The sequence below is a fragment of the Ostrinia furnacalis genome, unplaced genomic scaffold (assembly GCF_004193835.3).
Source record: "Ostrinia furnacalis isolate ACB-3 unplaced genomic scaffold, ASM419383v2 OfSCF7556, whole genome shotgun sequence".
NCBI lineage: Eukaryota > Metazoa > Arthropoda > Insecta > Lepidoptera > Crambidae > Ostrinia > Ostrinia furnacalis.
The window spans coordinates 531,667-557,739 of NW_021137795.1; the positions used below are offsets into that span (position 1 = coordinate 531,667).

Consider the following 26,073-nt stretch of genomic DNA (forward strand, 5'->3'; position numbering starts at 1 on the left):
GTAAGGATCCGATCCGATTTCAGATGATTCCCTTATTTGATGAATTAAAATCGATGCAAAATATTCCAGTCTCTGATAAAATGTATTTAGGATAACACAGCAGTAGTAGTAGCTGGCTGTAGTATAATCTTATGACTACCTTACAGTGTATTGTGCATCGGGGATTCAAACTCACTTAATAAAAGATATTTACCGTATCATTATAAATCTATGGGGTCGTCAAATAAAAGAAATGAATTATTTTAATCATGATATATTGCTTATCAATACAGAGTAACAAAGAGTTTGTTTCTTAAATATGAAACTAGATTGATGTATCAAAATGCTAGTAAATGCAACAGACAAGTATAAAACAAGGCATTGCGCTATCACACTAATAATGGACCCAATTTTTTTTTGATAAGCCAATATAAAAGTTTCAGATCTATCAAAACTTATCGAATTGTACAAAATATTTATAACATTATATTTTTAATAAATCTCATAAATGCTAATTAGGTACTACTAAATTATGCAGCTAATACATTCTCAAAATTTTACTACTATCTTTCTAAATTTAGACGTATTTACATTTTGTTAAGTATCCACAAGCTTCGCTGTGAAAGCGCAAATGTATCAATTGAGCATCATAGTCTACCCTTTCAGTTCATCGGAAGCTCTTCATCAAGTCGGCCTTGACGTAATAATAACACTATAACAATCGACGCATTAAATAACTCACTTACACAAATAGATAATTCTCACACACACACTCACAGCACAGACAGTAACCGATTGATACTTTAATTTAAATAATATAAATATTTCTAGAAATGCATTTCAACTTGGTACGACATGTCGCCCGAACTCTAGGTTCGTCACACGAATTTATAAATTTCCACATGAATAATACAATAAGTACAAACAAAAGACAAACATAACATTTTTCTATAGTTACATACACATAAAATTGTGACATAATTTGTGTTAATATTTTGTGAGATAATTAGAAGCTAGTATCACTAATACGAGGAAAGAGATTCCTTTTTTCTGGAGTTAGTTCATACCAAAGTGTTTTCTTTGATATTATTCCATGGAGCGGACAATAAGTGTCATCCGATCCATGCCGCTTCGTTTCAAGTCAGCGACGCGCACGCTTTAGCACCATCCTGTTTGTTTCATCCCGATACACACTTAATCTCTTCGTGACCTGGGCTGACTTGAAATGAAACTTACAAACAATTACTAAAATATACTCTACGAACTAGAGCTAAACAGTAAAGTCTAACTTACGAACTAAACTTAAGTGATATCCCGTACCATCACCAAAGATTGCACATAATACCCGATACTTTGATTTTTGCAGTCATGCCTAACGCTTCTAGGCCAGTGGGCTAATTTCACATTGACTGTTAAAAATTAAGGTATTTTTATGGGAACAAAAGGTGGATAGTTACGTAGTTTAACTTTTAACCGTTCAAAAATATGTCACAGTTTGAAATGCGGAATGTCAACATTTATTGGAAGACAAATTGATTTATTGAATTCCGTGTGCATAGTCACAACAATACCTAAATAAGCACTGGGGTACATTCGATTATTTTGATATGATCTACATTTAAACGGACGGAATAAATTCGTAATTAAGTACCTTTCGTTCCATTTGTTTAAAATGGATGAATTGACATCGATTACCGCGATTGGTATATCAAAAGTTTCCATAGTCATGCCAATTGGTTTAATTTAATTAAGGTACTTTTAGTTGTGGACAGGCATGGGTAGCTGTCCTAGGAGTTGGTTCGCGAAGGATGCGTTCGTGAATTTGAAGTGCCTCTTGTCGTAGAACTTGAGCAGCGCCGGGGAGTACGGGTGCTGCTTCTTGAGGTGCATGTAGTGCTCTTCGGGCTCCGACGTGGTGTGACCGCACTCCTCACACACGTACATCTGGAAAGATACAACAATAATGTTAATTCGATGTCACTGGGCAGCTGAATTTTACTTTAACCTAGTTAGTTAATTTAGTGTCGCTACAACTCTCACATGTTTTAAAAGTCTTTAGAATTCTGGCTATCCAAGGATTGATGACTTTATTTGTCCCTTGCCGTCAAAGCATTTAGGTAAACTGTGATAATTTATGCAACTATGATGTTTAAAAAATAAAATTGGATCCTTACCTTTGTCCTTCTCTCCTTGTACGCATAAGTATGTTGAACACCGTGAACCTTCAAACAGTGTGATTCCAAGGAACATCTTTGGGTGAAAGACTTCTCGCAGAGGTTGCATTTGTAGGGCCTGACTCCAGTATGCGTCCTGGTGTGTCGTTTCAAGTCAAATGTGTCGTTGAAACCCTTGCCACAGAACGTGCAAAGGTATCGCTTCACATCCGAGTGGCATTTCATATGCCGGTTTAAAAGCCTCTGTAAACTGAAGTTCTTCGAGCAAATCCTGCAGACAAACTTCGTGGGATCATCCTCACTGACTAAAACTTGTTTGTTTTTCTCCTCTTCCCTCTGCCGTGCGTTGGCTTCAGTTGCCAGCGGATTCTTTACGCCGTGTCCGCCGTTGATAAATTCCAATGGCAGTTCTGCTGGTAGTCCCAACTGTAAAGAAGGAAACAGATCATTAGTGATGCTATTTTTTATCTCAAAAATAATTTATAACTTTAATAAATGACTTGAAAATGAAATTAGACATGTAAACTCATCATTAAATCTATAAGGCTGAGCTTAATGCTGCTAAAGTAATAATAAAGTCATTTAAACAGAAAAAGGGATACAAGAAAGCATAAGTTGATTCAGGCTCAGCGTTACACAATAACGACTTTCATTGTTTAACTTCGATGTCGTCTTTCTGATTCAAATATAATTGAATATTGACGACATTGAAGAAGAAAAACGAATCAAAGCTTCGCCTTAAAATCAAGTAATGCTTACCCTTTGTTGTAAGATTTGGAATTTGCTATCTCCAGAGCCCTTCTTCAAACTTACAGCGGCGGCAGGACTTAATGATGCGTTCTCGATGTGGTTGCTGCCATCCAGAGAGTTGTTTCCGCCGGGTGACGGCAGGGACACGCCCGTCGGCGAGTCCAAGTCCAAGGAATGGTTGCTTGTAGAGAAAGGAAAGCCAGGCGATAGAATCTGTGGCCTTTGCTGGAACTGGACATGGATTTGCAACTGCTGCATTTGACCTTCGTTGTGTTGTAAAAGTGCTGGGTTAAGCTGCATCAGTAAATCTGGCCGCTCTTTTGAGAAATTATAGGATGGACTTTGTTCTTGGCTGGCGAATGCCAAATAATTCGCCTTTTCATAATACTGTCTACTTAACGATACTTGCTCTGCGAGTGTTGTTTCAATATCCACTTGGTTGTGAACTGAATCAGGCGTTATTGATGATGATTCTCGTAAATCTGAATCGGTTATAGATTCTACGTGATTGTTTAGTAAGCTTGCGAAATCTTCCGTAGAGTCAGATAAATTTCCTAAAATAGTTTCGTTTGCACCGGAGAAGGTTAGTGTTGTTGAAAATTGGTAGTTGTCTATTACGTCATCACCCATGTCAACCACCATAGAATCATCAAAATTACTTCCATAGCTGCCTATTCCTCCTAAGTTTTCTAATTTATTCTCATAATCTATTTCTTCGTCCTTTAGAGCAAGGCCGTAATGGGCATTTTGCATTAAAGAATACTGTTTACTCTGCTCTGTGAAGTTTGTGGCATTTTCATTATTTTCGCAGTCCATATTGAATCCATTGATAATATTAAATTCGTTTGAGAATGTGCTATTGGCGTTAAACGAATTCTGACCTCCCTTAGAGGATGGCCCAAGAGTTTCGTAAAATGGAGGAAGACTGCCTGTTGGTGGGCTGTTGGGTCCGTAATTTGATCTTCCATCACGGCCGTTGCCTCCGCTTCCAGAGCCACCGCCAATAGCACCACCACCTCCTGATGATGGCGCAGTGCTGCCACCACCTGAGCTGAAACTGCCGGAACCCCCACTACTCTGAGATCCGCCATTAGATCCACTGCCACCAGTTGAACGTCCGTGGCCTGCAGCGGCGTTCAATATCCCAGGAACTTTATTCGCTGGACAATTTCTTAGCACAAGAACAGGTCTAGCTAAAATTCCATTAGCAATTTTTGAACTGCTAGTTCTCCTTTGCTCTCTAATTTTCTTTTCGGTTTCTTCATCCTCAGTTTCTCCTCGTTTCTTTGCTATTACATAGTCTATCGGTTGATCTTGTTCAGGTTCGGGCGTAGGAAGAGTTGCTGGTAAACTCACATCAGATATTTCTTTTTTATTATCACGGAATTGTGATTGTGAAGGTGTTCTTTGTATAACTGAAACCTTTTGACACGTTACGTTGTTATCAATTCCTGGGGAAGGCGCAGATTCAGGTGATGGTGAGTTTCGAGTTGGAAGTACAACCGGTTCACTATCAAGGGAATCTTTCTCTTCCTTGATAAGTGGACGATCTTCAGTTTTTTTCTCTTCTACAACCACAGGCAAGTATTGTTTACGCTCTGCCTGCGTTAGAACATGTCCTCTGTGGCTTCCGTATGGAATGTCTCCTCCAAGAATAGAAGATATGAATCTTCTAGGTTCTTTTGAGCGTTTGTCGTGAGGGCTTCTTCTTTCTCCGAATACATCTCGATCTGGAACCAATAAAATATTTTGTTTAATTTATTGAAAGTAATTTAAAGTAAAGAATAGAGTAAAAATATTTGATGAGTGCCTATAACAACAGTGCCAAGTCAATATTTATTATTTATATAAACTCCCACGAAAAGTCAAAATTCAAAAGATTGTCTTAAACAATAAGTTAGGTGGTTTATGCTATATTTTGTCCTCGACTTATTACTAACGTATTCGTGCGGCGTCGGAGGCATGAAGCCTCGTTGACGTCACTGGTATGTGCCTCCATAACGGTAACACTCGCCTCCGCACACACGCCCACGGTTCAATGTGTGTAGTGTTATTGTAATTGGCGCGACAGCAGCAAAGTGACAAATTCAATCTCGACCTAAATCTGCTAACCATTGATGCCGCAGTTTACTCATTCAGTCACTGTTGAACACTTCCTGCTTGGCGGTAATAATGATTGCCACGCAACTATAGAGCCCAATATCAATGTCAAACTTTTCCATCTAGCTACTACGATACATGCCTAAAATAAGGATAACAAACAAGTGTCCTACGGGATTATGCAATAACGAAACAAGAGTGAATGTAGCGTGAAATTCAAGGAAGACAAAATTATGTTACAAAAAACCCTATTATAGCGAAATGTGCGTAGGTAGTCAGTGAAAGTCCCAAGGTTGGCCCAAACGAGTTCCTTTGCCCTTTCTCGGCTTTTGTTAGGTACCCAAGGACGAGCCTGCATTGTTGGGGCGCTTTTTTGTCCGGTCCCGTAATTGTATGCGACTGCGCAGCGGGCGTGACGGACCGCGGACTCTAATTTTGAATTTCTTCGTCCATAGTGCACCGTTCATTTTTACAAAAAGTACCATTAAGAAACATTTCTAGAGATGTTTATAGCAGCACTTAAAGACTTAAAACTGGCGCATAAAAATTGCATGTTTACTTTGTACGTTTCGAGTTCTCGGAAACTTTTGGCGGACGAGTTTATGGACAGGGTTATGGACCGTCTGAGTCAAGATTTGGAATATTAATATGTATATTTAGGACACTTAATGTGGAAACGTCTCTAGACCATTTTTGTGTTTTAAGCCAAACATACACGAGATATTTTAACTACACGGGTCTGCCACTTCATTGTTCAGACAGAAACTGATTAGCATACTGTTATTAATATTTACACGAACATCGATCCCCTGTTTGCGGAGGTTCATTGGCAACCCTTGAACCGATAGTTCAAGTGTATTTGTAGCCAAACATCTACAATTTTTGAACTTGTTAAGATTTTTGGGAAAACATATTAATATTAGCTAGAGTCACTACAGTACTTACCATATACTTTTATAATTGGATTGTAATTATGTGGTCATGTTTTGTAAAAACTTCCTATAAAGATAAGCGTACAGAGTAAGTAGGTTCCCATTGTTTTCGCTAAAGGTCGTTTTAACCAGTAGAATTTCATCCAGCAAATTGGATTTATGTAATTGCATATAGAATTTATAAACTGTTAAAGCATATGCTCAATATATTTGTACTACATAACAGGTGTACGTGCTCTGTTCCATAACTACGCTTTTATCTTTCGTATAAAAACTATAATTGCGCAGCTAGGGTACTAAAATTAAATGTTGATTTTATTAGTCGCCAAAGTTTTGATTAATTCTATCTATAAAAGCGTAGTAGGTATGTTAGACAACAAATTACCGCTTGAGCACTAGACGTTATTCATAGGGAAGCTGCTGTGTGATTGATTTTTATCTTGTCAAAGCTCTGATTGTTAAATGATTACCTATTCTTAGAGTTCAAACCTGTTTTTCACTTATGACACTTATTACAAAATATCATCATTAAGTAATTAGGTACAAAATTATTTTGTCGCCAAGCAATTAAAACACGATAATTAAAACAACAATATTCGGTCGTTTACGTTATATTTGCAGTAGTATTAAAATAGTGTCGATGAAGTTAAAATATCCGCGAAATGCAGTTGTTAAACGGCGCTGTGTTGACACATGACGAATTAACGGACGAGTTGTTTCGTAAACATTTATTTTTGATAATTAAATATTAATAAAAATTCTGAGTGATTATGCGCATGAAGCGTAAAATGCCACAGGTAGACTTTTTATTCTGTCGGTAACGTCGTTCGTGCCTGACATTTGGAAACCAGACTAAGGTTCATAATTAATATTCCCCGGGCGACAGTGGCGGGCCAACGGCGCACTTAAGAATTCTAATGAGAAATTCGTTCATGGTGCCATTGAGTATCGGAGAACAAGCCAATTTTAACTTATAGCGATTAGTTTAAGTTGCATTTTGCATTAGAAGATTTACTACAATCTTGGAGTAGGCGCCAGCGCTGCATCGCCAAGAGACAATAGAAAATTGTATCCTAAATTACTTCAAAAAGGGATGCACCATCTTACTTTAACTTTAAGAAATGGTTAAAACCTGTCAAACTCCATACATGCACCGGTTAACGTTATATTTACCGTTAAAGTTAGGTGCAATTCAGCCTAACAGTGTATTAACTACTATCACAGATATTAAAATACTAGTCCACTCGTACCTAGTGTAGTAACCTTGTCGAATTGCCAATAAACAAATTTAAGATACATATANTAATGTTGGAGGCGCCAGCGCTGCAGCGCCAAGAGACAATAGAAAATTTCATCCTAATTTACTTAAAAAAGGGTTGCACCATCTCTTTAACTTTAACAAATGTCAAAAATCTGTCAAACTCCATACAAAATGCACCGGTTATCGTTATAGTTACCGTTAAAGTTAGGTGGTACAACTCAGCCTAACAGTGTATTTACCACTATCAGAGATATTAAAATACTAGTCCACTACGTACCTAGTGTAGACTTCGAGAATAAAAACAAAAATGATGTTTTTGTGCTTAGCACGTGTATTAGTTTGTACCTACGCCTACTACTCGTACATTATTCCATCATCTCCTAGCTACATAACAGTATTTGGGTGTAATTTTTGTTTAAGTTGAAAACGACAAAATATTATGAAGCTTACTTGAATACATGTTTTAGAAAAAAATCATAGGTATAAAGCTATGTGCAAAACTGTTCAGATGTTGGCGTCTCTATCTCGTCTGCCCTTTGACTCAAAATTATGAGTACAGATAGTTTATTAATATAAAACATATTCAAATACTCAGTTATGCCGTTAAGATAAAATAGTCCCCCGTGACAGTTCAACTTCTTAACTTAACATCTAGGCAGACATGATCTAAAATTAATTCTCAAATTAAATTCAACTTGTTGTCCAACATAACTTTTAGTTGTGAGTTTCGCAAGAATATTCTAAAACCCATTGAATCCTATTTAAATAGTGCGGTTTTTATTCTAAAACGGTAAGTCAAGGCCCCGTAATTACCACGTCCATATCTACGAGTATTCAGTTGCCGTTTCCTGCCAAGAAACAACCTTGAATGCGAATGCTCATTATTTGGTCATTAACGGCTGCCTTCTTAGCATCACTTTTTGGCAATAATTAGTGAATCTATAGCGCCGTCCGTCTGCTACAAAGCAATCTTAATGCTATTCTAATAAAACTCGAAATAGCACAACATGTTCGAAGCCTAATTTAGAGTTAGTGTATTCCGCTAAATGCTACAGTTTTGTTTTGCAAAAACATATGGAAATGTATTATGTATACGGTACTCGTCACTATAAGCATATATCTATTCAGTGCTAATACGGAACGGAATGAAGGTCGAAAAATTTTAGCACCAAGTTAACTTAATATCACATTTAAAAGTAATCAAATACAATTAATCGATTTGGTAACAACAAGGTAATTATTGAATAACAATTGCCTTGTTGTGTGGGACATTAGTAACATTGGCGCATTCTGCGGCCTGCAAGTAATGCTAGTGTTCCTAGCAATTATCGATACATTAATCACTGGTTAAACGTTATTATAATACGCCAAAATGATTAATTATGGCTTGTCTATCGAACAATGTTACGAATTAGTACGCACATTGCCATGCGCTAAACCTTGCAAGTCACTCTACTCTCGGCTGTTTCAATCTATGCACTATTTCCAGTTATTACTAGTGTAATATCATAAGAACAAGATCCCATTATACTAAATTATTGCAATGGTTGAGATCATTTGGACTTTTAAATTAAACTTTTTGTTTTTGAAGCAAAATATATCAGATAGACGGCAAATATATTATAATGCATAATAAAGAGGCGGCAGTAAAACTGGCCCGAGGCATTAAAAACTAGCATGCTCGGGCGGAGCGGGCTGTCCTTGCCGGGGTTATCGGACGCTGTTAGCATTTAACGCGTTATAAACGTAAGACAGCTATGAAGAACCGCTGCGGACAGAGACCACATAAAATTCCGTTGAAGCCTTTTTTCTGGCGTGAGTACCAACGGCCCGTAGGTACGGGAGCGCGTGCGCCGAGCATCGGTTAAAAGGTCGATCAAGGACAAGTTTTTGTTCATTATTTATCGGTGTCCGGCACTTCGGTCACATCTGGGCTCAATTCGGAACACATGTACTCTCAAACGGTTTCCTGCTACAGACGACGTCAGCTGAAATCTAAGAGCTTTTTTCAATTACGGAAAATGAGTTGCGTTAGTCTGTTACGGAGCAATGGAGGTCAGTAGATCGACAATGCTATTGTTTAGCCGAAAATCCTTTGTTGCAATCACACATTCGTTATCTGGTCGCGAGGTTGAGCCAGTGCCTTCCTACGCCCGCTCCGCCTACCGAATGTAATTGCTTAGCCTTCCGTATTTTCAACGCCCGTGGTGAGCGGCAAAAAACGGTGATTCTAATACGTCGCCTCTGAACGAACGGTCGCAAAAACTGTTCAACGCTTTATTATTATTTTGATCACGACGTGAATCACAACCAGATTTGGCGAGGGTTAATGACCCAAATATGCTTAGCGAAGTGTTCAAGGCTAACACCGACTACTTCGGCAGTTGATAGAAAAAAATCTGTATCTATGAAGGCGATCGGTTGGCTGGTTTTCCTCGGTAAAATATTACTTGAAGCGGAGCTACTTTGGTTTTAGTACCTATTCACTTTTCCGTAAAGGGTTACCGTTATTCAAATTTTTTCGAGGATCATCATTAAGATGTCCGCTCGAGGGCCACATAGCCAGGAAACATTAATGGGTAAACGCTCTAATCTTTAGAAATATGCGTTACTTGATAAAACACCTTGGAACTTAAGTAGTAAGATTGATATTTGGAATGATCGGAAAATGTGATTTTAATGTTAATCCATAATAATACTGGATTGCTTGTTGTGAGCATATTAATATTGTGGTTGTTGTGAACTGTCAAGATGCTCTAGATTGTGGGCGGGCCGTAGTAAATTGCTCAAAAATAAATTAAATCTTTTATTGCGCATGACACAACAATGGAGGAGATGACCTTACACTCGAGATATGTAAACCTTCGCTAAATATCCGTCTTTTTATGATACATCAAATGGCAAACTAGTTGTGGTCCGCAGTTTTGTATACATGGAGTTCATTATTTTTATGTAATTTTTTATCTCGACGACTGAACCCTTTTCCTTCAAAATTAACAAAAATGAATACATGCGTGCCCGTTTTCTTTGAAAAAACAATGTCAGTGCTTTATATTGATAAAGACAGAATTTCGAACATTACAAAATACCTTAGTTTTAGATGTGAGTTGGTAAGTAGAGAAAATTGACCACGACATTCAAGTTGAACTTGTACTTGAATAATTAGTGACAGATGAGATTATCTGTTGTGGGGAATGCTTAGTTCATAAGAAATATTATTTACTCATTATTTTAAAAGCTGACATTTACAAAAGAGATAAGATTTTTTCTTCTTTGGTGGTCCTAATGCGTTTCGATAGCAGAGTGTTCCCGTTAATGACTATGCGGGTGTTTTGTATTTATACAGGGTGTGTCTGTAAGTTTAGATTAAAAAAAAGGATTAATTAAGGAAAGTTTTTTTTATCCACAACGAGGAAGCTCTTGGCCTGTATCTCACCTGATGGTAAGTGATGATCAGGCCAAAGGTGGAAGCGAGCTTCGACCGGAATTCTCAACCACGGGGGAACTGACTATCTTACCTCTAACTGCCGGAACACAAAAATGCTGTTAACATTGTTGTTATGTTTATTTGAGAGTAGACTCAATCATTTTTGTTTGATCCATACTTATATGAACACCCTAAAGTATTGTCTTCCTAGCCGTGACTTACTGTTACAGAAACGATTTAAATTGTATGTTCAGTAACAAACTGCGGTATGTAAATATATTATATTTACTTTAGTTAGAGTATTTGGTCGAATTATTTAAGTTTCAACAGTTGTGACCAAGTATGGTAGGTATTGCTTTCGTCACGTTTTGTAGCATGTGAAAAAGGTATGTTGCCAGGAGGATTAAATATTTTATATTTAAACATATTTATAATCATTCAAAATCGCTTATTTAATTGTTTTAGTAACGTGCTTCTACAGTCAGTAGTTTGGATCTTCTTAGATTGAATTAATGGACGGTTTACCTCTAATCTTCATCAGAGTATGTTTTGTTAAAAGGTAGGTAGTATTTTAAAATAAACTAAGCTTACTTGTTGCAATATTTTTTACCCGTGCGCAAAATTTGTACAAGTGCTTAGACTATTTACTTAGCTTCTATTTAATTATTAATTCAATATTTAAATTGCCAGTAAAATTTAATTTTTCTATCACAAACAGTTTTATAAACGCTTTTAAAGCTGAGTTGCACTACTTAACTTTGACCGTAACTTTAACTTTTGACGTTTGTTAAATTAAAGTAAGATTGTGCAACCCAGCCTATTATTCTTGAAAAGAAACAATCGAATTGGCTGTTAGTGGCCTATTTCCTAGAATGGTTGAATGTGAGTCATTTTCTCAGATTCTGGCAATTGCCATGGGGGTATAACTCAGGGTCATTTTACATTAATTTGTTATGTTTTTATATTGTGAGAATAGTTATTATCTCTTGTGTTTCATTGTTAGTTGGGCTGTATTTAGTGGTTTTGATCTACGAATGATAGCCATGAATCATTTATAGCTAACATAAAAAGTCAAAATTGCTTTACATTGTCAATAACAAGTCTAGGAGGTATCGTTTGAATTCCTAATCAGAAATACAAAGTGGGCATGTTCAGAAGACTATGTTTGTGTAGTCGCTAAGTGGAGGCATCTTCGTTAGCAAACAAAAAGGCAGATGCATACGTAATTAAAGGCAGGCTGGACCCGCATACTCGTACTCGTATGTTGGCAAAACCGGTGTTCTAGTGTTTTTTATTCCAAAGGACATGTGCGGCCATGCCCGTTCCTAGAACGACTGCTGAGCCATCACGTGCGAGGCATCTTGCTTTTAAGGGCTTGCAAAAAATACGCGAAGTGCGTTGACACTGCTCGCTATGGTTCCATACTTTTAAAAGATATTCTAAATTATATTAAATTTTTAATAACCGTTAGTTAATCGCAAAAAGGCAGAGCCATTTCTAGGATCATAATATTTATAGCATTGTGGGATATTAGTACTTAAATCTGCTCTATTTTACCCGAAAATTATAGTAAATCAAACTTATTAATACAACAAATGAACAACTTTAATTAAAGCTACATAACATGATATACCTAACATTAGTATAATTTTAATACGAGAATGTAACAGAATAAATGTCAAGCGCATTTAACTTTATTTTTTACAGCCAATTTAAATAGGGATCATGTTTTGATGCAACAGCGGATCCCTAAAACAAATAAGACGAGATCCCAATAACCGTAACCATAGGTTAAGTGGCATAGGATGTTAACACAAGTCAATTTCCTTCACACGGACGCTCATGCAAATTGAGCAATTGTTCACTTTTGCGTAACTGCGGTACAAATATTAGTTTATGGCACGTAAAATGCCATGTAACTGTTCTACTTTCAATTCGACCTTGAGAACCAGGAAATATATAGGTAATAAAACTGTTTTTATACTACACTAGCTTTTACCCTCGGCTTCACCCGCGTGAAATTTAGTTTGTCACAGATCGTCATAAGTTATTCTGGGTTATCTATACTTATAATAAATCTGTAGAGAGGTCAATTCTGTACATTAAATATATTTTCAAAATAACTATCAGGGGGTGATTAGTGATCGATACTGATGCCAAAAATGCAATCAGTAAAATTTTTGTCTGTCTGTCTGTCTGTATGTTCCTTATAGAAACAAAAACTACTCGACGGATTTTAACGAAACTTGGTACAATTATTTTTCATACTCCTGGGCAGGTTATAGTATACTTAGGAATTCCCACGGGAACGGGAATTTCCTTTTGTATGAAAAATCTAAATCGCTTAAGTTAGACGCTTCAAATTTGATATAATAGGTACCTTAGTAAACTTAAAGTTTAGTTACCACAAGGAATTCCCGAAATTCCCACGGGAACGAGAATTATCGGGTAAATCCTTTTGTATAAAAAATCTAAACCACTTAAGTTAGACGCTTAAAATTTGGCATGCAGGTACCTTAGTAAACTTAAAGCTTAGTTACAACAGGATATTGCAAAATTCCCACGGGAACGGGAGTTAGCGGGAAAAAATATTTGTATGAAAAAATCTAAACCGCGTGAGATAGACGCTTGAAATTTAGCATGCAGGTACCTTAGTAAACTTAAAGCTTAGTTACAATAGGATATTGCAAAATTCTCTCGGGAACGGGATTTAGCGGGAAAAAACATTTGTATGAAAACATCTAAGATGAAGGGGGTAAAACGGGATCCACGCGTACGAAGTCGCGGGCGGCCGCTAGTAAAAAATAATACTGTAAAGTTTCACCAAACTCCGTTCAGTAGTTTTAGCGTGAAAGAGTAGATAACAAACATCCACCCAGACATTCAAACTTTCGCATTTATAATATTAGTAGGATAATCTAACTGTCATTATCGCAAATTTTGTGCAGAGCAGTTAGCTGCATCAAACATAAAAAATGATTTGTAAACACAGATAAGTCAACATCTGTATCAAGGAAAATCAAGAAGGACCGATTTTCCGCAAATTCATAACGGCATTGAGGGCGTTTGTCGTCGCATATGCGCATATCATCATCGTTGAATTTCAAAGTTTTAGATTTACTGTGTTCATCGCTGTAAATATTCAATGCACGCTGTTGAATGAAGGTCTCTGTATGTTGCCATTCCGCGTTAGGTAAACTAAAGACCGGCACTAATTATCCATATCAATGACAAAATGTTATTAATTTTTTTTTTTTTATTTATTATTCATTATTGAGCAATTACATATTTGATCCAAATAGCGTCCTAAATCCTTTTTAGGTTTGTCTAGACACTATAAATGTCTGCTATCTCTCGTTAAAGCCACAAATGTTATCGTTTTCCTGATGACCGAGTTAGTAAAAGATCGACCAATAAACACCTATTGAGCATTTGAAACAGTACAACAATCAGCGGACTGTATTCCGAGAAAAGATTTACCGGAGGTATTCACATCTTAATCTGTTTTTTTGTGATCGCCATAAAAAGGTAGTTGAGCACAATGGCGGCACACAATGGGCCACATGGTGGAATACGTTTCTTCTTTTTGGGCTATTCATAAAGATGCAGATTTTTACTGTTCGCAATTAGAAACACGCGATAAGGTTTGCCGGATCATTTCTCCATTCATGCTGAATCTGTATACCTACAACTGTTGAATGTAGTTCGTATGAGCATGCAGATGGACTGATATGAAGTGAATAAGGTTTAAATTTAGATTTTGCATTAAAGAGATGCAACGAGAGATAGCTGAGGCACTGAGGTGCATGAGGTAAACGCTGGAATATTTTTTATGGGTATCGAGTTAAATAAATGGATCTGTCATACTTGTCATATTGTGCTTGTCATAAGACAAACTCCCAGGACCCTTGGCCTTAATGTGCGTGTCAACAGTCCGCGCTCATATTGTTGATCAATATTCCGTCTACTCACGCCTGAGTTTAATTGTATAACTATCAGTTCTAGATAAGATTCGTCTATTTTTTGACTTCGTTATCGGTATTCCACGTCTGCGGTTGCGCATTAAGTAGATGTATCACTTACTGAAATTATGTTAAGATTTTTTTGCTATCAATTATTTTTATGGTTTGCAAAATCCACTAGGTACTATCAATGTGGTAAGATTTTATGCCATGATTGCTCATTACCGCCAAAAAAATTAAAATCTATAAATAAATCAAAATCCCAAGTCGTAATTTACGTTAAGTGCTCAAATAAGGAACACCAATTTAAATCGGTATTTGAGCGCAGTGATAAATGAAAAGTACCAGTATCGTTTAAATTACAAGACCTAAAAAGGTTACAGTTATTGCGATACAAAATATTAAAATTAATTGAAACATGATGAATGGTTTCTGTGAACTTTAATTCCGTTTAGTAGACCTTCATCTGTCTTGCCTAATTCGCTTAACGTCTGGATTAAAGGGGCTTTAGAATTTTCAAATAACGTTATTCTTTTTTCGTTATTCAAAATTTCAAATTAAGAAGCATAATTAATTTGCCGTTTCGGTAAAGGTTTTTGATGACAAAATAACAAATGAAGGTCGATGTCTTTTTACAGTTTTCATGATGAAATATTTGGATCGCATGTTAAAAGTTACTATTGTATTTAAATATATTTTTAAATGTAATTTTACAAAATCGAAACATCGTAGATTCAGCTGTGAATGTGATAACAGAGTGGGCGTAAGCATCCCGTTGATGTCTTTTGTACTATGAACGAAATTACATTCTATTTGGTTTTAAATTTCACATAATTAAGGGTTATTTTACAAAAAATCGTTATCAATTAGTTAAAAAGAAATGCGGCGGGCGTTTTAAGAAATATGACCCCATTTTTATTTTCCCCTAAGCCCTCATTTTATGCACATTGCCTTTATAAGGGACACAGGTCGTGTCCTTCGTACTGCGCCCTTTACCGTACAGGTGTGGGAGCACCTGTAATTGCGCACTTTATCTATTTTTGTGCCCTTTAGAAAACTTAAATAAGGCATGGTCACTATATGTAGGACAATTTACGTTGGTAATAACTTTAAAATACATTTGCAATTCAACATAATTATGAGACCTTAATTTTGTTTCGGTAGGGTTTTATTATGTTATTTGTGGTCCTAATGCAGTTTTATTGTTTGCATGTAAATGGTCGGAGTGCTATAAAATAAAGTTTGAACTACATATTCGGAGTATATTTTTTGTTCTACAAAGGTCGTCTTAAATTCATACTCAAACGACATATTATCGTCTGCTGTACAGCTGGGGTCATCCAAATTTAACCCTCGCTGTACGAGGTGGGGTGTGACACACCCCAGTCCTTTAAAAATAGCCACAATTTTATAAATTCGCAAGTGCTGAATTTGAAATTCTCAGTAGCTGGAATTATGACACTGCTGCTTCGATCAGCGTTGCAAAATCAGTCCAGCGGTGACTACCAACTGAGTTACATGCCTTTAAAGTGCGTGTGGGTGTCACACACCCCACCTGGTACGGGACGTTGTTAAAAAGTTTTAAAAAAATCTAACAGTTTTGGTGTAATTTATATATTTTTAGCTTTGTCAATTAAATAAAATTCAATACAATTAATATTTTTCGTGATTTTTACGGTATCTGAAATTTTCAAGCACTTTTAGTCAAATGAGATGACTTTTAGTGCGAATCTGGAAGTTTAGTACTGAGATCCGAAGATGTATGTGAACATACACTTATGGGCTACAATTTATACTTGGTGATACAATTTATGGGCTACTGAAATGGAATAACATATTTTATAAATAAATAAAATTGTTACGCTCCCATTTTATGCATTGAGCATACTCATTTTCTTTCATCAGAATTGTGGTAAATTGAAAACCGATGATCAAAACAAATTTATACCCTTCCAGTTTTTAATTTACTTTTAAATTATAAGTAAATACTTGTACTTTGTTAAATAAAAACAGTTGTCATAATTAAAGGCACTAATTAAAAATTATACATAGGAAACTGATTCCTAAATTACAAGAACAACGGAAATTGTGTCTTTTTGTTTTTTTATGATAAAAATGTTATAATACATATTTTCAGCTCAGAGCATTTCTTAAACCTAATTAGCATACGTAAATAATCAATATTAAATATTAAATTCCACCTAAAAAAATTTTGAATGAAAATTTTATCACTTTGTATATTGGGGTGTGTCATACCCCACCTGGTACGGGACGTAACTTTTAGTCACCTCGTACACGGAGGGTTAAAAAACAAATGAATGAATGCGGCGTTGAATAACCGGTGTGACATGGCGAGCGAACTCTATGCAAATACAGGCCACGCATACAGCGTACATGTTAATTATATTGAAATGACAGTGGAGATTGCGGTGACTAACCTAAATACAAAGCGGCGTCGATGGCAGCGCCGGATGTCGCGCCATTGTGCTGCAACCATTGACACCTCGTGCCTACATCATCCGGTCAATTCCAGTCTCGTGGTCGGCCTATTAGCGTGTCGAACGGTCACCGTTTTGGCTGTGAACCGCGAAGGTGTGCATGTTCAGAACCATCCAGATTGGTCAGTGACTCGGAAATCGATCTTGGACTAAAATAGGCCATATTGACGCCCAATGCACTCATTGCTTTAGGGTTCTTTCTTTTTGGATATTAGTCAAAAGTCAATCCAAAAGTGACTACGTTTTGCAAGATATCTTGTCTTTTCCTTCATTCTCGTTCTTCCCCATCATTTAATCTTAGAGAGCACAAAAAAGTCCACTGCCTTAATTTAACTCTATCCTCTTGCCGTCTCATAGATAAAATGGTGCCTCCATTTTACTACAGTTAGTCACTCCGACAGGCACAAAGTCATATCCTTGGAATAGCTATTCCTATTCGAGTCACAGATGCCTTTGCTGATAATATCGGTCGCATACAAAAAGGTTTTGGGCATACCTACTCAACTTGTCATTTTATCCTTCACAAAAAAGTGAGATATAGCTAAAATAACACGGAGCCAACTTTTTAGCATGTACCTACACGAGAACAAACATTTCGTAGAATTATAAAAACATCACAGTTAGATCAGTGATTCACACATAGTGACTACCTACATAGAACCGTTAAAATGAGCCGCTGGTCAACTCCGGTTGATGATTGTTTACATTGATTCCAATTTTTTTTATAATGACAACTTTGAAACAAAAAATGTTAGCAGTAAAAAATACAACGCTATCTCATTTGTTGCTATTTAAAACCAAAAATCTACAGCGTAAATAAAAATAAATGTAAAAGTATACGAAGAAAAAGCAAAGGCTCCAACAAAAGCAACAAATGAAGGATTAGGATCACGCAAGTCACACAAATGCTCTCAGGTAGGCGTTTCCTAGCAGACCGAAACCAAGAACAGGATTTTATCCAAGTGCGATCAACTTTTTTGGAATGGCAAGTGGCCGTTATGGTGGCATTGATAAAAAATAAAACTAGCGTTACACTTGGATCGCCAATGTGGGAGCTATAAATAATGTAATGCATGAATGATCCGCAGTAATGATATCGAATAAGGAAAGTGAAGAAACAGGTGAAGATGCTATGAGATACACCGACGATTCAAATTCTTAAGATAAAATTAACGAATGTGAAGATGATGGATTAAGAAAAAAGACATGAATGTGAGCTGTATGGACAAGTAAGCAATTGAAAAATGACCAAGAGCATCAGACACAAAATGTTGAGATGAATGGGGCCATTATGAGGGTACAAAGATGAAACTGAGATGACTTACCGGCGCATTCTTTATCCTTCTTGGAGAGAAGGGGTATGGGCCCGTCATCTAATGGAGATCCAGGGCACAAAGTGTCAGCCTTGCTGGCGAGCAACTCCTGACCCTCCTGGAGACCCAACTGCTGCTCATGCAGCCGTTTCTTTATAAGGAAAATCTTCGGCATCTTGTCGCGTTAAATGTACACTGCACTCGATCCTGTTCGTATCTGTCACTGTCTTTAAAATTCACAAGTCAGCATCGTATCATCACACTGCACGGTAGGATTCCTCGCGTTGTTTATTTTGTGCGGAGCAGCTAGCGGCACATGCAGTACCGTTGGCCGCTGCGAAAGGACTGAGAGCTAGTGTGCGGTGCCTCGACACCGTTGCCCGAACAGGTCCGCCCCCGCCCGCGCCGGCGCCGCCCGCCCGGTGCGCCNTACGGCCGAGCGTGCGAGCGAGAGAGGTATGCAAAGCGAGGTACATACATGAGTTTACCTTCTGTTATATTTTGTGCGCCCGCCCGGTGCGCCCGCGCACACCAGCGCGTCCCGGCCCGCGACCACTTACACAACCACACATTCCTGTATTACCAGTAAAAGTGCTGCATCTTGTATAGGTGACCAGACTCATCATTCAACAATACCTCTTTTATTTAGCTTCATTTAACGCGGTCTAAACTTTTCACAACAAGCGGCTCATTAAGGCTTGTTTCTGATTTCTGATTTTAATATTCTGTTTTTATTTTATTTTAATAATACCTGGAAATATAAATTAGATGCTAATATTAGGAGTAATAACAAATCTTCTGTCTTTTACAATAAAATGTGTAATTATGTAAATCAATATCCACTTCATTTACATAATAATAATCAAGACAAATGTTTAATCAAGACCTACCTCAAAATATGTACTTGAATTTACTTTTTTTCTAGAATTCATAATTTTTTTCCGTTATCTTTGCTAAAACTCATCAACAAGGCTATTTCCACTCATGTATTTTGTAATTAAGTACATAAAATATATTTCATTTCACCAATACATTTCTTTTATTTAAAATTATTAATATTGTTTACCACTACTTGTACCTACCTATTTCTGTAATATACCGTTTTCATAAATAAGGAGTAGCTTCATAAAATTTAGATAAGTCATAGTCCTCTGCTGATAATATTACATATTCATGAGGTAATACAGCAAGCTTCAATGTTCATGTTTCTAGTAAAAAAATACCCACGGCTTTCTGTCGGCGTCGATTCAATCAACGGGAAACTATGGAATAATGGCAACAGGCAGACTGTAATCACTGAAGGGAAAATATTCCTTGTTTCGTACTATCCTTTCACAAAGCAACGGGCATAAAGCATGGTAATAAAGTTTACAGTCCTTTTGTCTGCTCATAGTTTTGGTGCTAAAATTAAAATCTTATTGTTTGGCCCATTTTGAAAGTATTGTCGGCGTCTTTGTTATTGCCGCCGTTCATATCTTTCTGGCGATTGTTTTGCTTATTGCTTATTACATAATATCCTTTGGTATGTTTCAGATGTGTCAGAAATATTAACACGAATATGTTAATCTCAGATTTACTATACAAGTTTTCTGCTAAGACTCACTCGATAACACAATTCTTTTGCAATTTCTTCAATCACATCCTATAATGGACTTCCTCTCTCTTATGAAGTGTGTCCACATCCTGTATTATAGATTCTCGACGGGAAGTGCAAACTTATTTAAGAAGGCATTAAATATACATTCTATGATTCCGACATCACTGAGGATAGCATTTCCCTTAAAAACATAACAAATAAAGAAATGAGCTGTGAAATTTGTTTGCAGTTCACAATGGAATCCGCAAAGCTATGCAAAGAAGAGATTACTTACGTCGTACAAATAACTTAAGCTCTAAGGCTCCGTACCAAGAAAACGGTTTATGTTTTTTTCAAGCGTGCAAGTGGATTCTTCCCGAATACCTGTGAATTTGCGACTTAACTGATTATTTTAGCAACAAAAGTGGCACTTATCACTGTTTATTTAACTGTTTTTAAAGTTTCTAAAAGATTTTGGGTGGTTTATGATTCTTTGGTTTTTACTTTTTTAGGCTGTTCAATATTCTTCTTAGAAATTGACCATAAATTATAAAAGGATTATCAGATGCAAGATTCAACTTTGTATGCGTGATGGAGAACGTGATAGGTATCTGCCTTGATTTTCATGGTTGAATAAACCTTTATTTCAAAAACCATAAATCATGTTTAATATAAATGCACCTAACGAGACCATAAAGTGGCAAAGCGTTGTTTCGCGTTAAAAATAAAAGCAAAACTGTAACTTGCTACCGAAATGGTTGTTTACTTTTTTGGCTTCAAATAAAAAATGGAAGTTATACGGCACGTGTTTTTTGTTGAAAGAAGGTAGAATAAATACCAGTGTGTTTAGCTAGGTGTAAATTCTGCTGCTTACAATATAAATATCGTTTAAATTACATCCACTTAAAAATAACAGGACAATTTTTAATGCGCGTATGTAGTAATCAAGTCGTACATTTATCACGCAATTAAGCGTACTTTAATAACTTACTTTTTCGCGTATTCACACTTACACAAGAACTTAAAGTTATAATAACTTTTGTCTAACTTATGAGCTGTTCGCGTCATGCATGTATCAAAGAAGTAGCATAATGTATCTAGCGCTGCAACGTGAAACATGCGTAAGATGTTCTGATGCTGATTGCAAAAGCAAAGCAGATACTTATATGACCCAATACATTTTTTTTAAATTGAATGATGCATTAAGCGATTTTAAGGCTTAGCACTCTAGATCCGTACCGCTCATTACAAATACTAAAAGCGCAATGTAATGTATGCTTCAGCGGTTGATAAAGTAAAGTTGTGGAAAGTATTCAAATAATTCAGGATAAATGCGTGGACTTGCATGAACCAAAATTTACAGATCTAAAGGAGGTATAATTTAAAAACAGTTATCTTTTTGAGCGTGTTAAAAATCGTGCGCAACTTGGAGTGATTCAGATTGCGCTCGCGTGGAACTATAATGTAAGCTCTGTACGAGAATTTAATTAACTTCACGCTACATTAAAGTTGGACTGAGGTGGCGAACAATATCTTTGGAATAACAAAACTTGATGCTAAAAAGTTCAAAATTATTTTGACAAGTGGCTTGCAAGACAGTATATGAATAAACCACTGAACGAACGTTGCGCGAGAGGGTATATTTTGTATGTGCGCAGAAGGGATTTAAATTCAAATAGTTTTTTCAGTACGTAGGTCCTTACTAGGGCACTTTTACACGTCTCAAATATAGTTTGCCCTATTACCACTTCGGGACAACATATGGGCTGAGAAGAAGTGGCGGAAGAAACTCAATCACCTTAGTCAATATGATTGATGATCATTATTATTTCCTTTTTCGAAAACCGTTGCTAAATGACATTTAAGATAATCGTTCAAAAAGTCAATTATTTTGGCTTGCAAAAAAAAGTCATTCTCGACACACAATTGCTGAGCGGTGGCCAATTTTGGTTCTAACTTGTACTTGTTTTTTGTTATCTGTGTGTTATATTTTAAGTTGGAACCAAATAAATGTTTTTCTTTCGTTAAAATGGTTGTCTTTTCGAGATCTTTCGTATAGTGTATGTGATTTTTGTGCACACACTACGTACAGCTAACTATACTGATTTACCTGAGAATGAACTGTCATATCCCATAAGATTTGGCCAAGTTAAGGGCATTAAGCTCGCCTGTATTTTACGCGAGCGAGGGGCCACTTATGTAAATACCGCATCTTTCTCATACGATTTTAATTGAGATTTATGTGATAAAATAATGATCTTGGATCTGTGTTCAGCCGAGCGGCGGCGGCTGCGGTGCGTGTGCCGATTGCGCAAGCGGTGTTGCGCGCGCGCCGGTTCCGCTCCGCCGCCCGTCAAGTTCTCGGCAACGCTAACCTCCTTCAAGTTTAGGTGGAAGTGGCTCGCCAACGTTGGCCCCAACCTTGGTACACGTAACCGATGTTAGAGATTATGATAAGTTTACGTTTGTCACCGATCTAACTGCATCTGGGTAGGTTAAGTAAGCACATAATATCATGGCGATTCGTGATCTCTTTCGCTTCTTTGCCATTGGTCCTATTGTCATTTTTTTTATCAGTATTATGATCGGCGGCGCAAGCATATAGGAATAGTAAATTTTCATAGTTTTAATATTATTTTGCTTGACATTATTTTTCTGGTATTAGTCCAGCCAATAAAGCATTATAGATGGAACACAATTTCTGACTTCGGGACTTTATTTAGACTAGTTAGGAGGTAAACATAGCAAAAGTCCCCGCCCTTAGCCCTTGAGCCGGCGGGGAGAGGGGGGTTTAAAGGTACAACTTTTCAGTTTTTCGCCTAATCCTCGGAAACTATGCGTCCTAGCACAGAATAATAATAAGTACTACGTACAGAAGTTTTACTTCGCGATGGTATTTAAAAAAATGTATGTTCAATGTCATTAACAATATGGTGTAATTTAGCCTGTCTCAAGAGTCAAGCACCATTTTGTTGACAAACGTCAGTGATCGGTACTGCGCCGAAGCTATAGGGCTGACTTCGGTAAAATGATGTGACGTGAGGTGCCAAACTGCGGAAAATGGCGGAGGAAATACATGATTTAGCATCAATTATCATGAATAATATTAACTACTTATTTACCTCTCAGTGTCTTGAGGCAACTTAAAAAAGTACATTCTGTTTTTATTATTATTTAGGCAGTTAAATACTGCACAGTGTTCGTACACCATTTTCTTTATTTTCTTCCATCATACACAAGAATACGCGTGCGTGAGTCAATGTTCGCTCATATGTGAGGCCTTGTCGAATAGTATCCTGTAGGTGGGCCATCGTGCGTGTTTTGTTTTCGATGAAACTCGCGGAGATGAACAGGCCTGGTCCTAGTGACATGACTACTCTACTACTAATACTCTCTACACCGTTGTTAAGGCATTCATTGACTGGACTATATTGAATCTTAGTGAAATCAGTACGATATTTCTATTTGTAAAGACTTGAAACTTATTCAAAACTACACTAATACCTACTCTCGATTCTTCTGCGATTTTTAACCATTAATAGTTCTACATTTTATATTAAAAAGTCACCCAGTCTAAAATACATTCAATATGACGTATCTAGTGAATTAATTATTTTATAATGAGAAGTTTTATTAATGACACATTAAAACAGAATATAAGAAAGATGTGCATACGCATGGCATTGACATTAACTGACGGGTTTTCAACGGGTATAAATAAATGTTTGAAAGTCTGTAGAAGTCATTAATAAATTAATCTAGAAGTTTTAAGAAAACTGAGAATTTTATTCATCACAAAGATACGATTACCCTATGCTTAAGTCGTTGAAAGTGTTGCTTTCAGTAGATGTACCGACATTTTCATTTTAAGTAAATAATAAATACTGTGCTGGCAGTTTTGCCAGCAATACTTTTTGATAATTCTTTATAGTTTTTTTTACTTTTTTATTGATGTTGTTTTTGGTTTTTGAAGCTACACTTGTACCACAGCTTGTACTGTCTCATAAACTGTCTTGAGTAAATACACTGTTTTGGCCTAATTCCAAGTTTTTCCTTAAAAGCTTTTACATACAATTACAAGCAGGCCTATACCGTCCACAGATACAGTCCACTCGATCGCGATTTCCAAATACAACAATACCTACTGAAAATCTGAGATAGTGACAGTCTTGTTTTATTGCTATATATTTTTCGTATTAGTGAGGTTTCTTTCATAAATTAAAGTATTTTTACATAGGTATAAATCAAGAGCACATCAGACTATTTATTGCAAAATCTTCCCTATTATTATCTTACGCTCTACCCGTTGAATATTATTATTTGATATAGAGTCACTTGTATTACAGTCGTAAACTCAAAGTTTTATGATAAAATTGACGTATACGATTCAGCGACCATAAAGGAGCTTACAGGTGATATTACTTCCTCTTCATTTATAGTGACGTATTTCATAATTTTATTTTCTTTAAGGACAACGACACTAAAGACAATGGCATCTTAAGTAGTGATAATTTCCAACAAAATGTATAGTTTGATGGGCCTAAAACTGTACAACAATTTATGAAATGACTCCTACTTTTATGTAGATTTTAGTTAATAACACAACATCCAGATATCTTATGAACATAATAATTTGCTTTAATTTACAAGTGACATGCCTTAGAGTTAGTAAACATTTTATGAATCCCATTTTTAAGGCACAAAGCCCAAACAAGTAGAATTAATTTCAATCGTTTTCATTTGTTTCAACTTTGTAAGACTCCATCAGTACAACCATCTTTATAAGAACCATGCATGGTATGGTTTATTCAATATGCAGAAAATAATTACCCCTTTCTTAAAATACGCATGTAATTAAAAACAACGCAGTGTTTTACATTGAACAAGTTTTGTATTTGTATAGTTTATCTTCTCTATTAACATGCCCTTTTCACAGTGGTTGCTTCTCTCGCTATGCAGTCGTCGGCAAATCAGTATTATGAATTTTTGTTGAAAAATACCACCTATTCCAACTACATAAGAAACGATAGTTTTAAACTTGACGTTCTATCGTTTGTAATAAACTGCTACACTTCTTCTAAAACTTGAGTTCTTGATTATTAGACCAATATATCTTTGCCATCACATAAATATGTATCTATATATGTACAATATAGATTAGATCGCTCTTTTGACCCGCACGATTTGCATCTATTTTACATATTTAAGAATTCTTTTATTTTATAATTCTCGCAGAGATGCAATAATATGAACTGATAACGGTTAAACTTGCTTTAGATTTAATTATAAATTTAACGATCGATTTTGAATAAATACATATTATGTGGTGGATTTAACTCATCTAATCTTCATGATGTCATATTAATATAATTTATGAAAAAGCTCATTCAAACGTATTCGTCTATAAAAAGAGATATCTCAATTTTGTAGAGGTATTCTCCAAATTCTTTTGCTGATACAAAAACTACTATTGTCTATTTCCTAGGAAGATTTGTTTCATTGTGATTAAGAAAAAAAACTAGGTCCAAGGAAACAGTATTAATAATATTTCAAGTTCGATTAAAAACACATTCTTAACGGACATAGGAATAACTTTAAAGTCTGTGAACCCTTGAAAAAGAGGCTGACAATAGTGGCTGAATTTCTTGCGCCGCTTCTTCTTAGCACTGGCCCATTTATTGTCCTGGAGCAGTGGTAGGGTTAATACTGGGACGTATAAAAGTGCTTTTTAAAAGCCTACTTTTTAGTTTTTTAGTCTTGAATGTAGAGTCGGATGTTAAAGAAAACGGAGTTTACTGTCTACGGTTTTGATGAAAAAGAAAAATGTAATACAATTTTTAAATGTAGAGTCTATTCGGGGTGTTAGACATAAGATTTTTAACGTACTTAATGTAGAGTAACGTACTAAATTAGCTAAATGTAGAGTTGCTGTGTTAGTAGGCTAACGAAATACACTCGGCATCAAATAAACCGCACCTCCCGCTAAAACTGTTAAGTTGCAATTAATCGCTATCCATCTGTTAAAAAGGACACGTGAGATCATTGTTTGGTTTTATAACCATAAAAATTGGTCTAATTGATTCCAGAGGTGAGACCAAAGT

General features: G+C 36.3%; 1 protein-coding gene across 2 annotated transcripts; it reads right to left on the reverse strand.

Moving 5' to 3' along the window:
- Positions 1-303: 303 nt before the first annotated feature.
- ovo (protein) lies at positions 304-18,762 on the reverse strand. 2 transcript variants are annotated; one of them, XM_028321600.1, is made up of 4 exons: positions 18,409-18,762; positions 2,913-4,633; positions 2,154-2,579; positions 304-1,923 (listed from the first exon to the last, which is right to left on the reverse strand). In XM_028321600.1, exons 1-4 carry the CDS (start codon positions 18,569-18,571, stop codon positions 1,738-1,740), a joined length of 2,496 nt encoding a protein of 831 aa, XP_028177401.1. In that variant the 5' UTR covers positions 18,572-18,762; the 3' UTR covers positions 304-1,737. The 2 variants fall into 2 exon arrangements, with proteins under 2 accessions (XP_028177401.1, XP_028177402.1); XM_028321601.1 differs by having other exon boundaries at positions 2,967-4,633; positions 18,409-18,761.
- Positions 18,763-26,073: the final 7,311 nt, after the last annotated feature.

Bases quoted from the DNA above. Each gene is read 5' to 3' on its own strand.
- ovo (XM_028321600.1), bottom strand. From the start codon at position 18,571: ATGCCGAAGATTTTCCTTATAAAGAAACGGCTGCATGAGCAGCAGTTG. The intron at 2,580-2,912 runs GTAAGCATTACT...CCTTCTTTACAG, and splicing joins TCCAAATCTTACAACAAAGG to TTGGGACTACCAGCAGAACT. The intron at 1,924-2,153 runs GTAAGGATCCAA...GTATCTTTCCAG, and splicing joins ACAAGGAGAGAAGGACAAAG to ATGTACGTGTGTGAGGAGTG.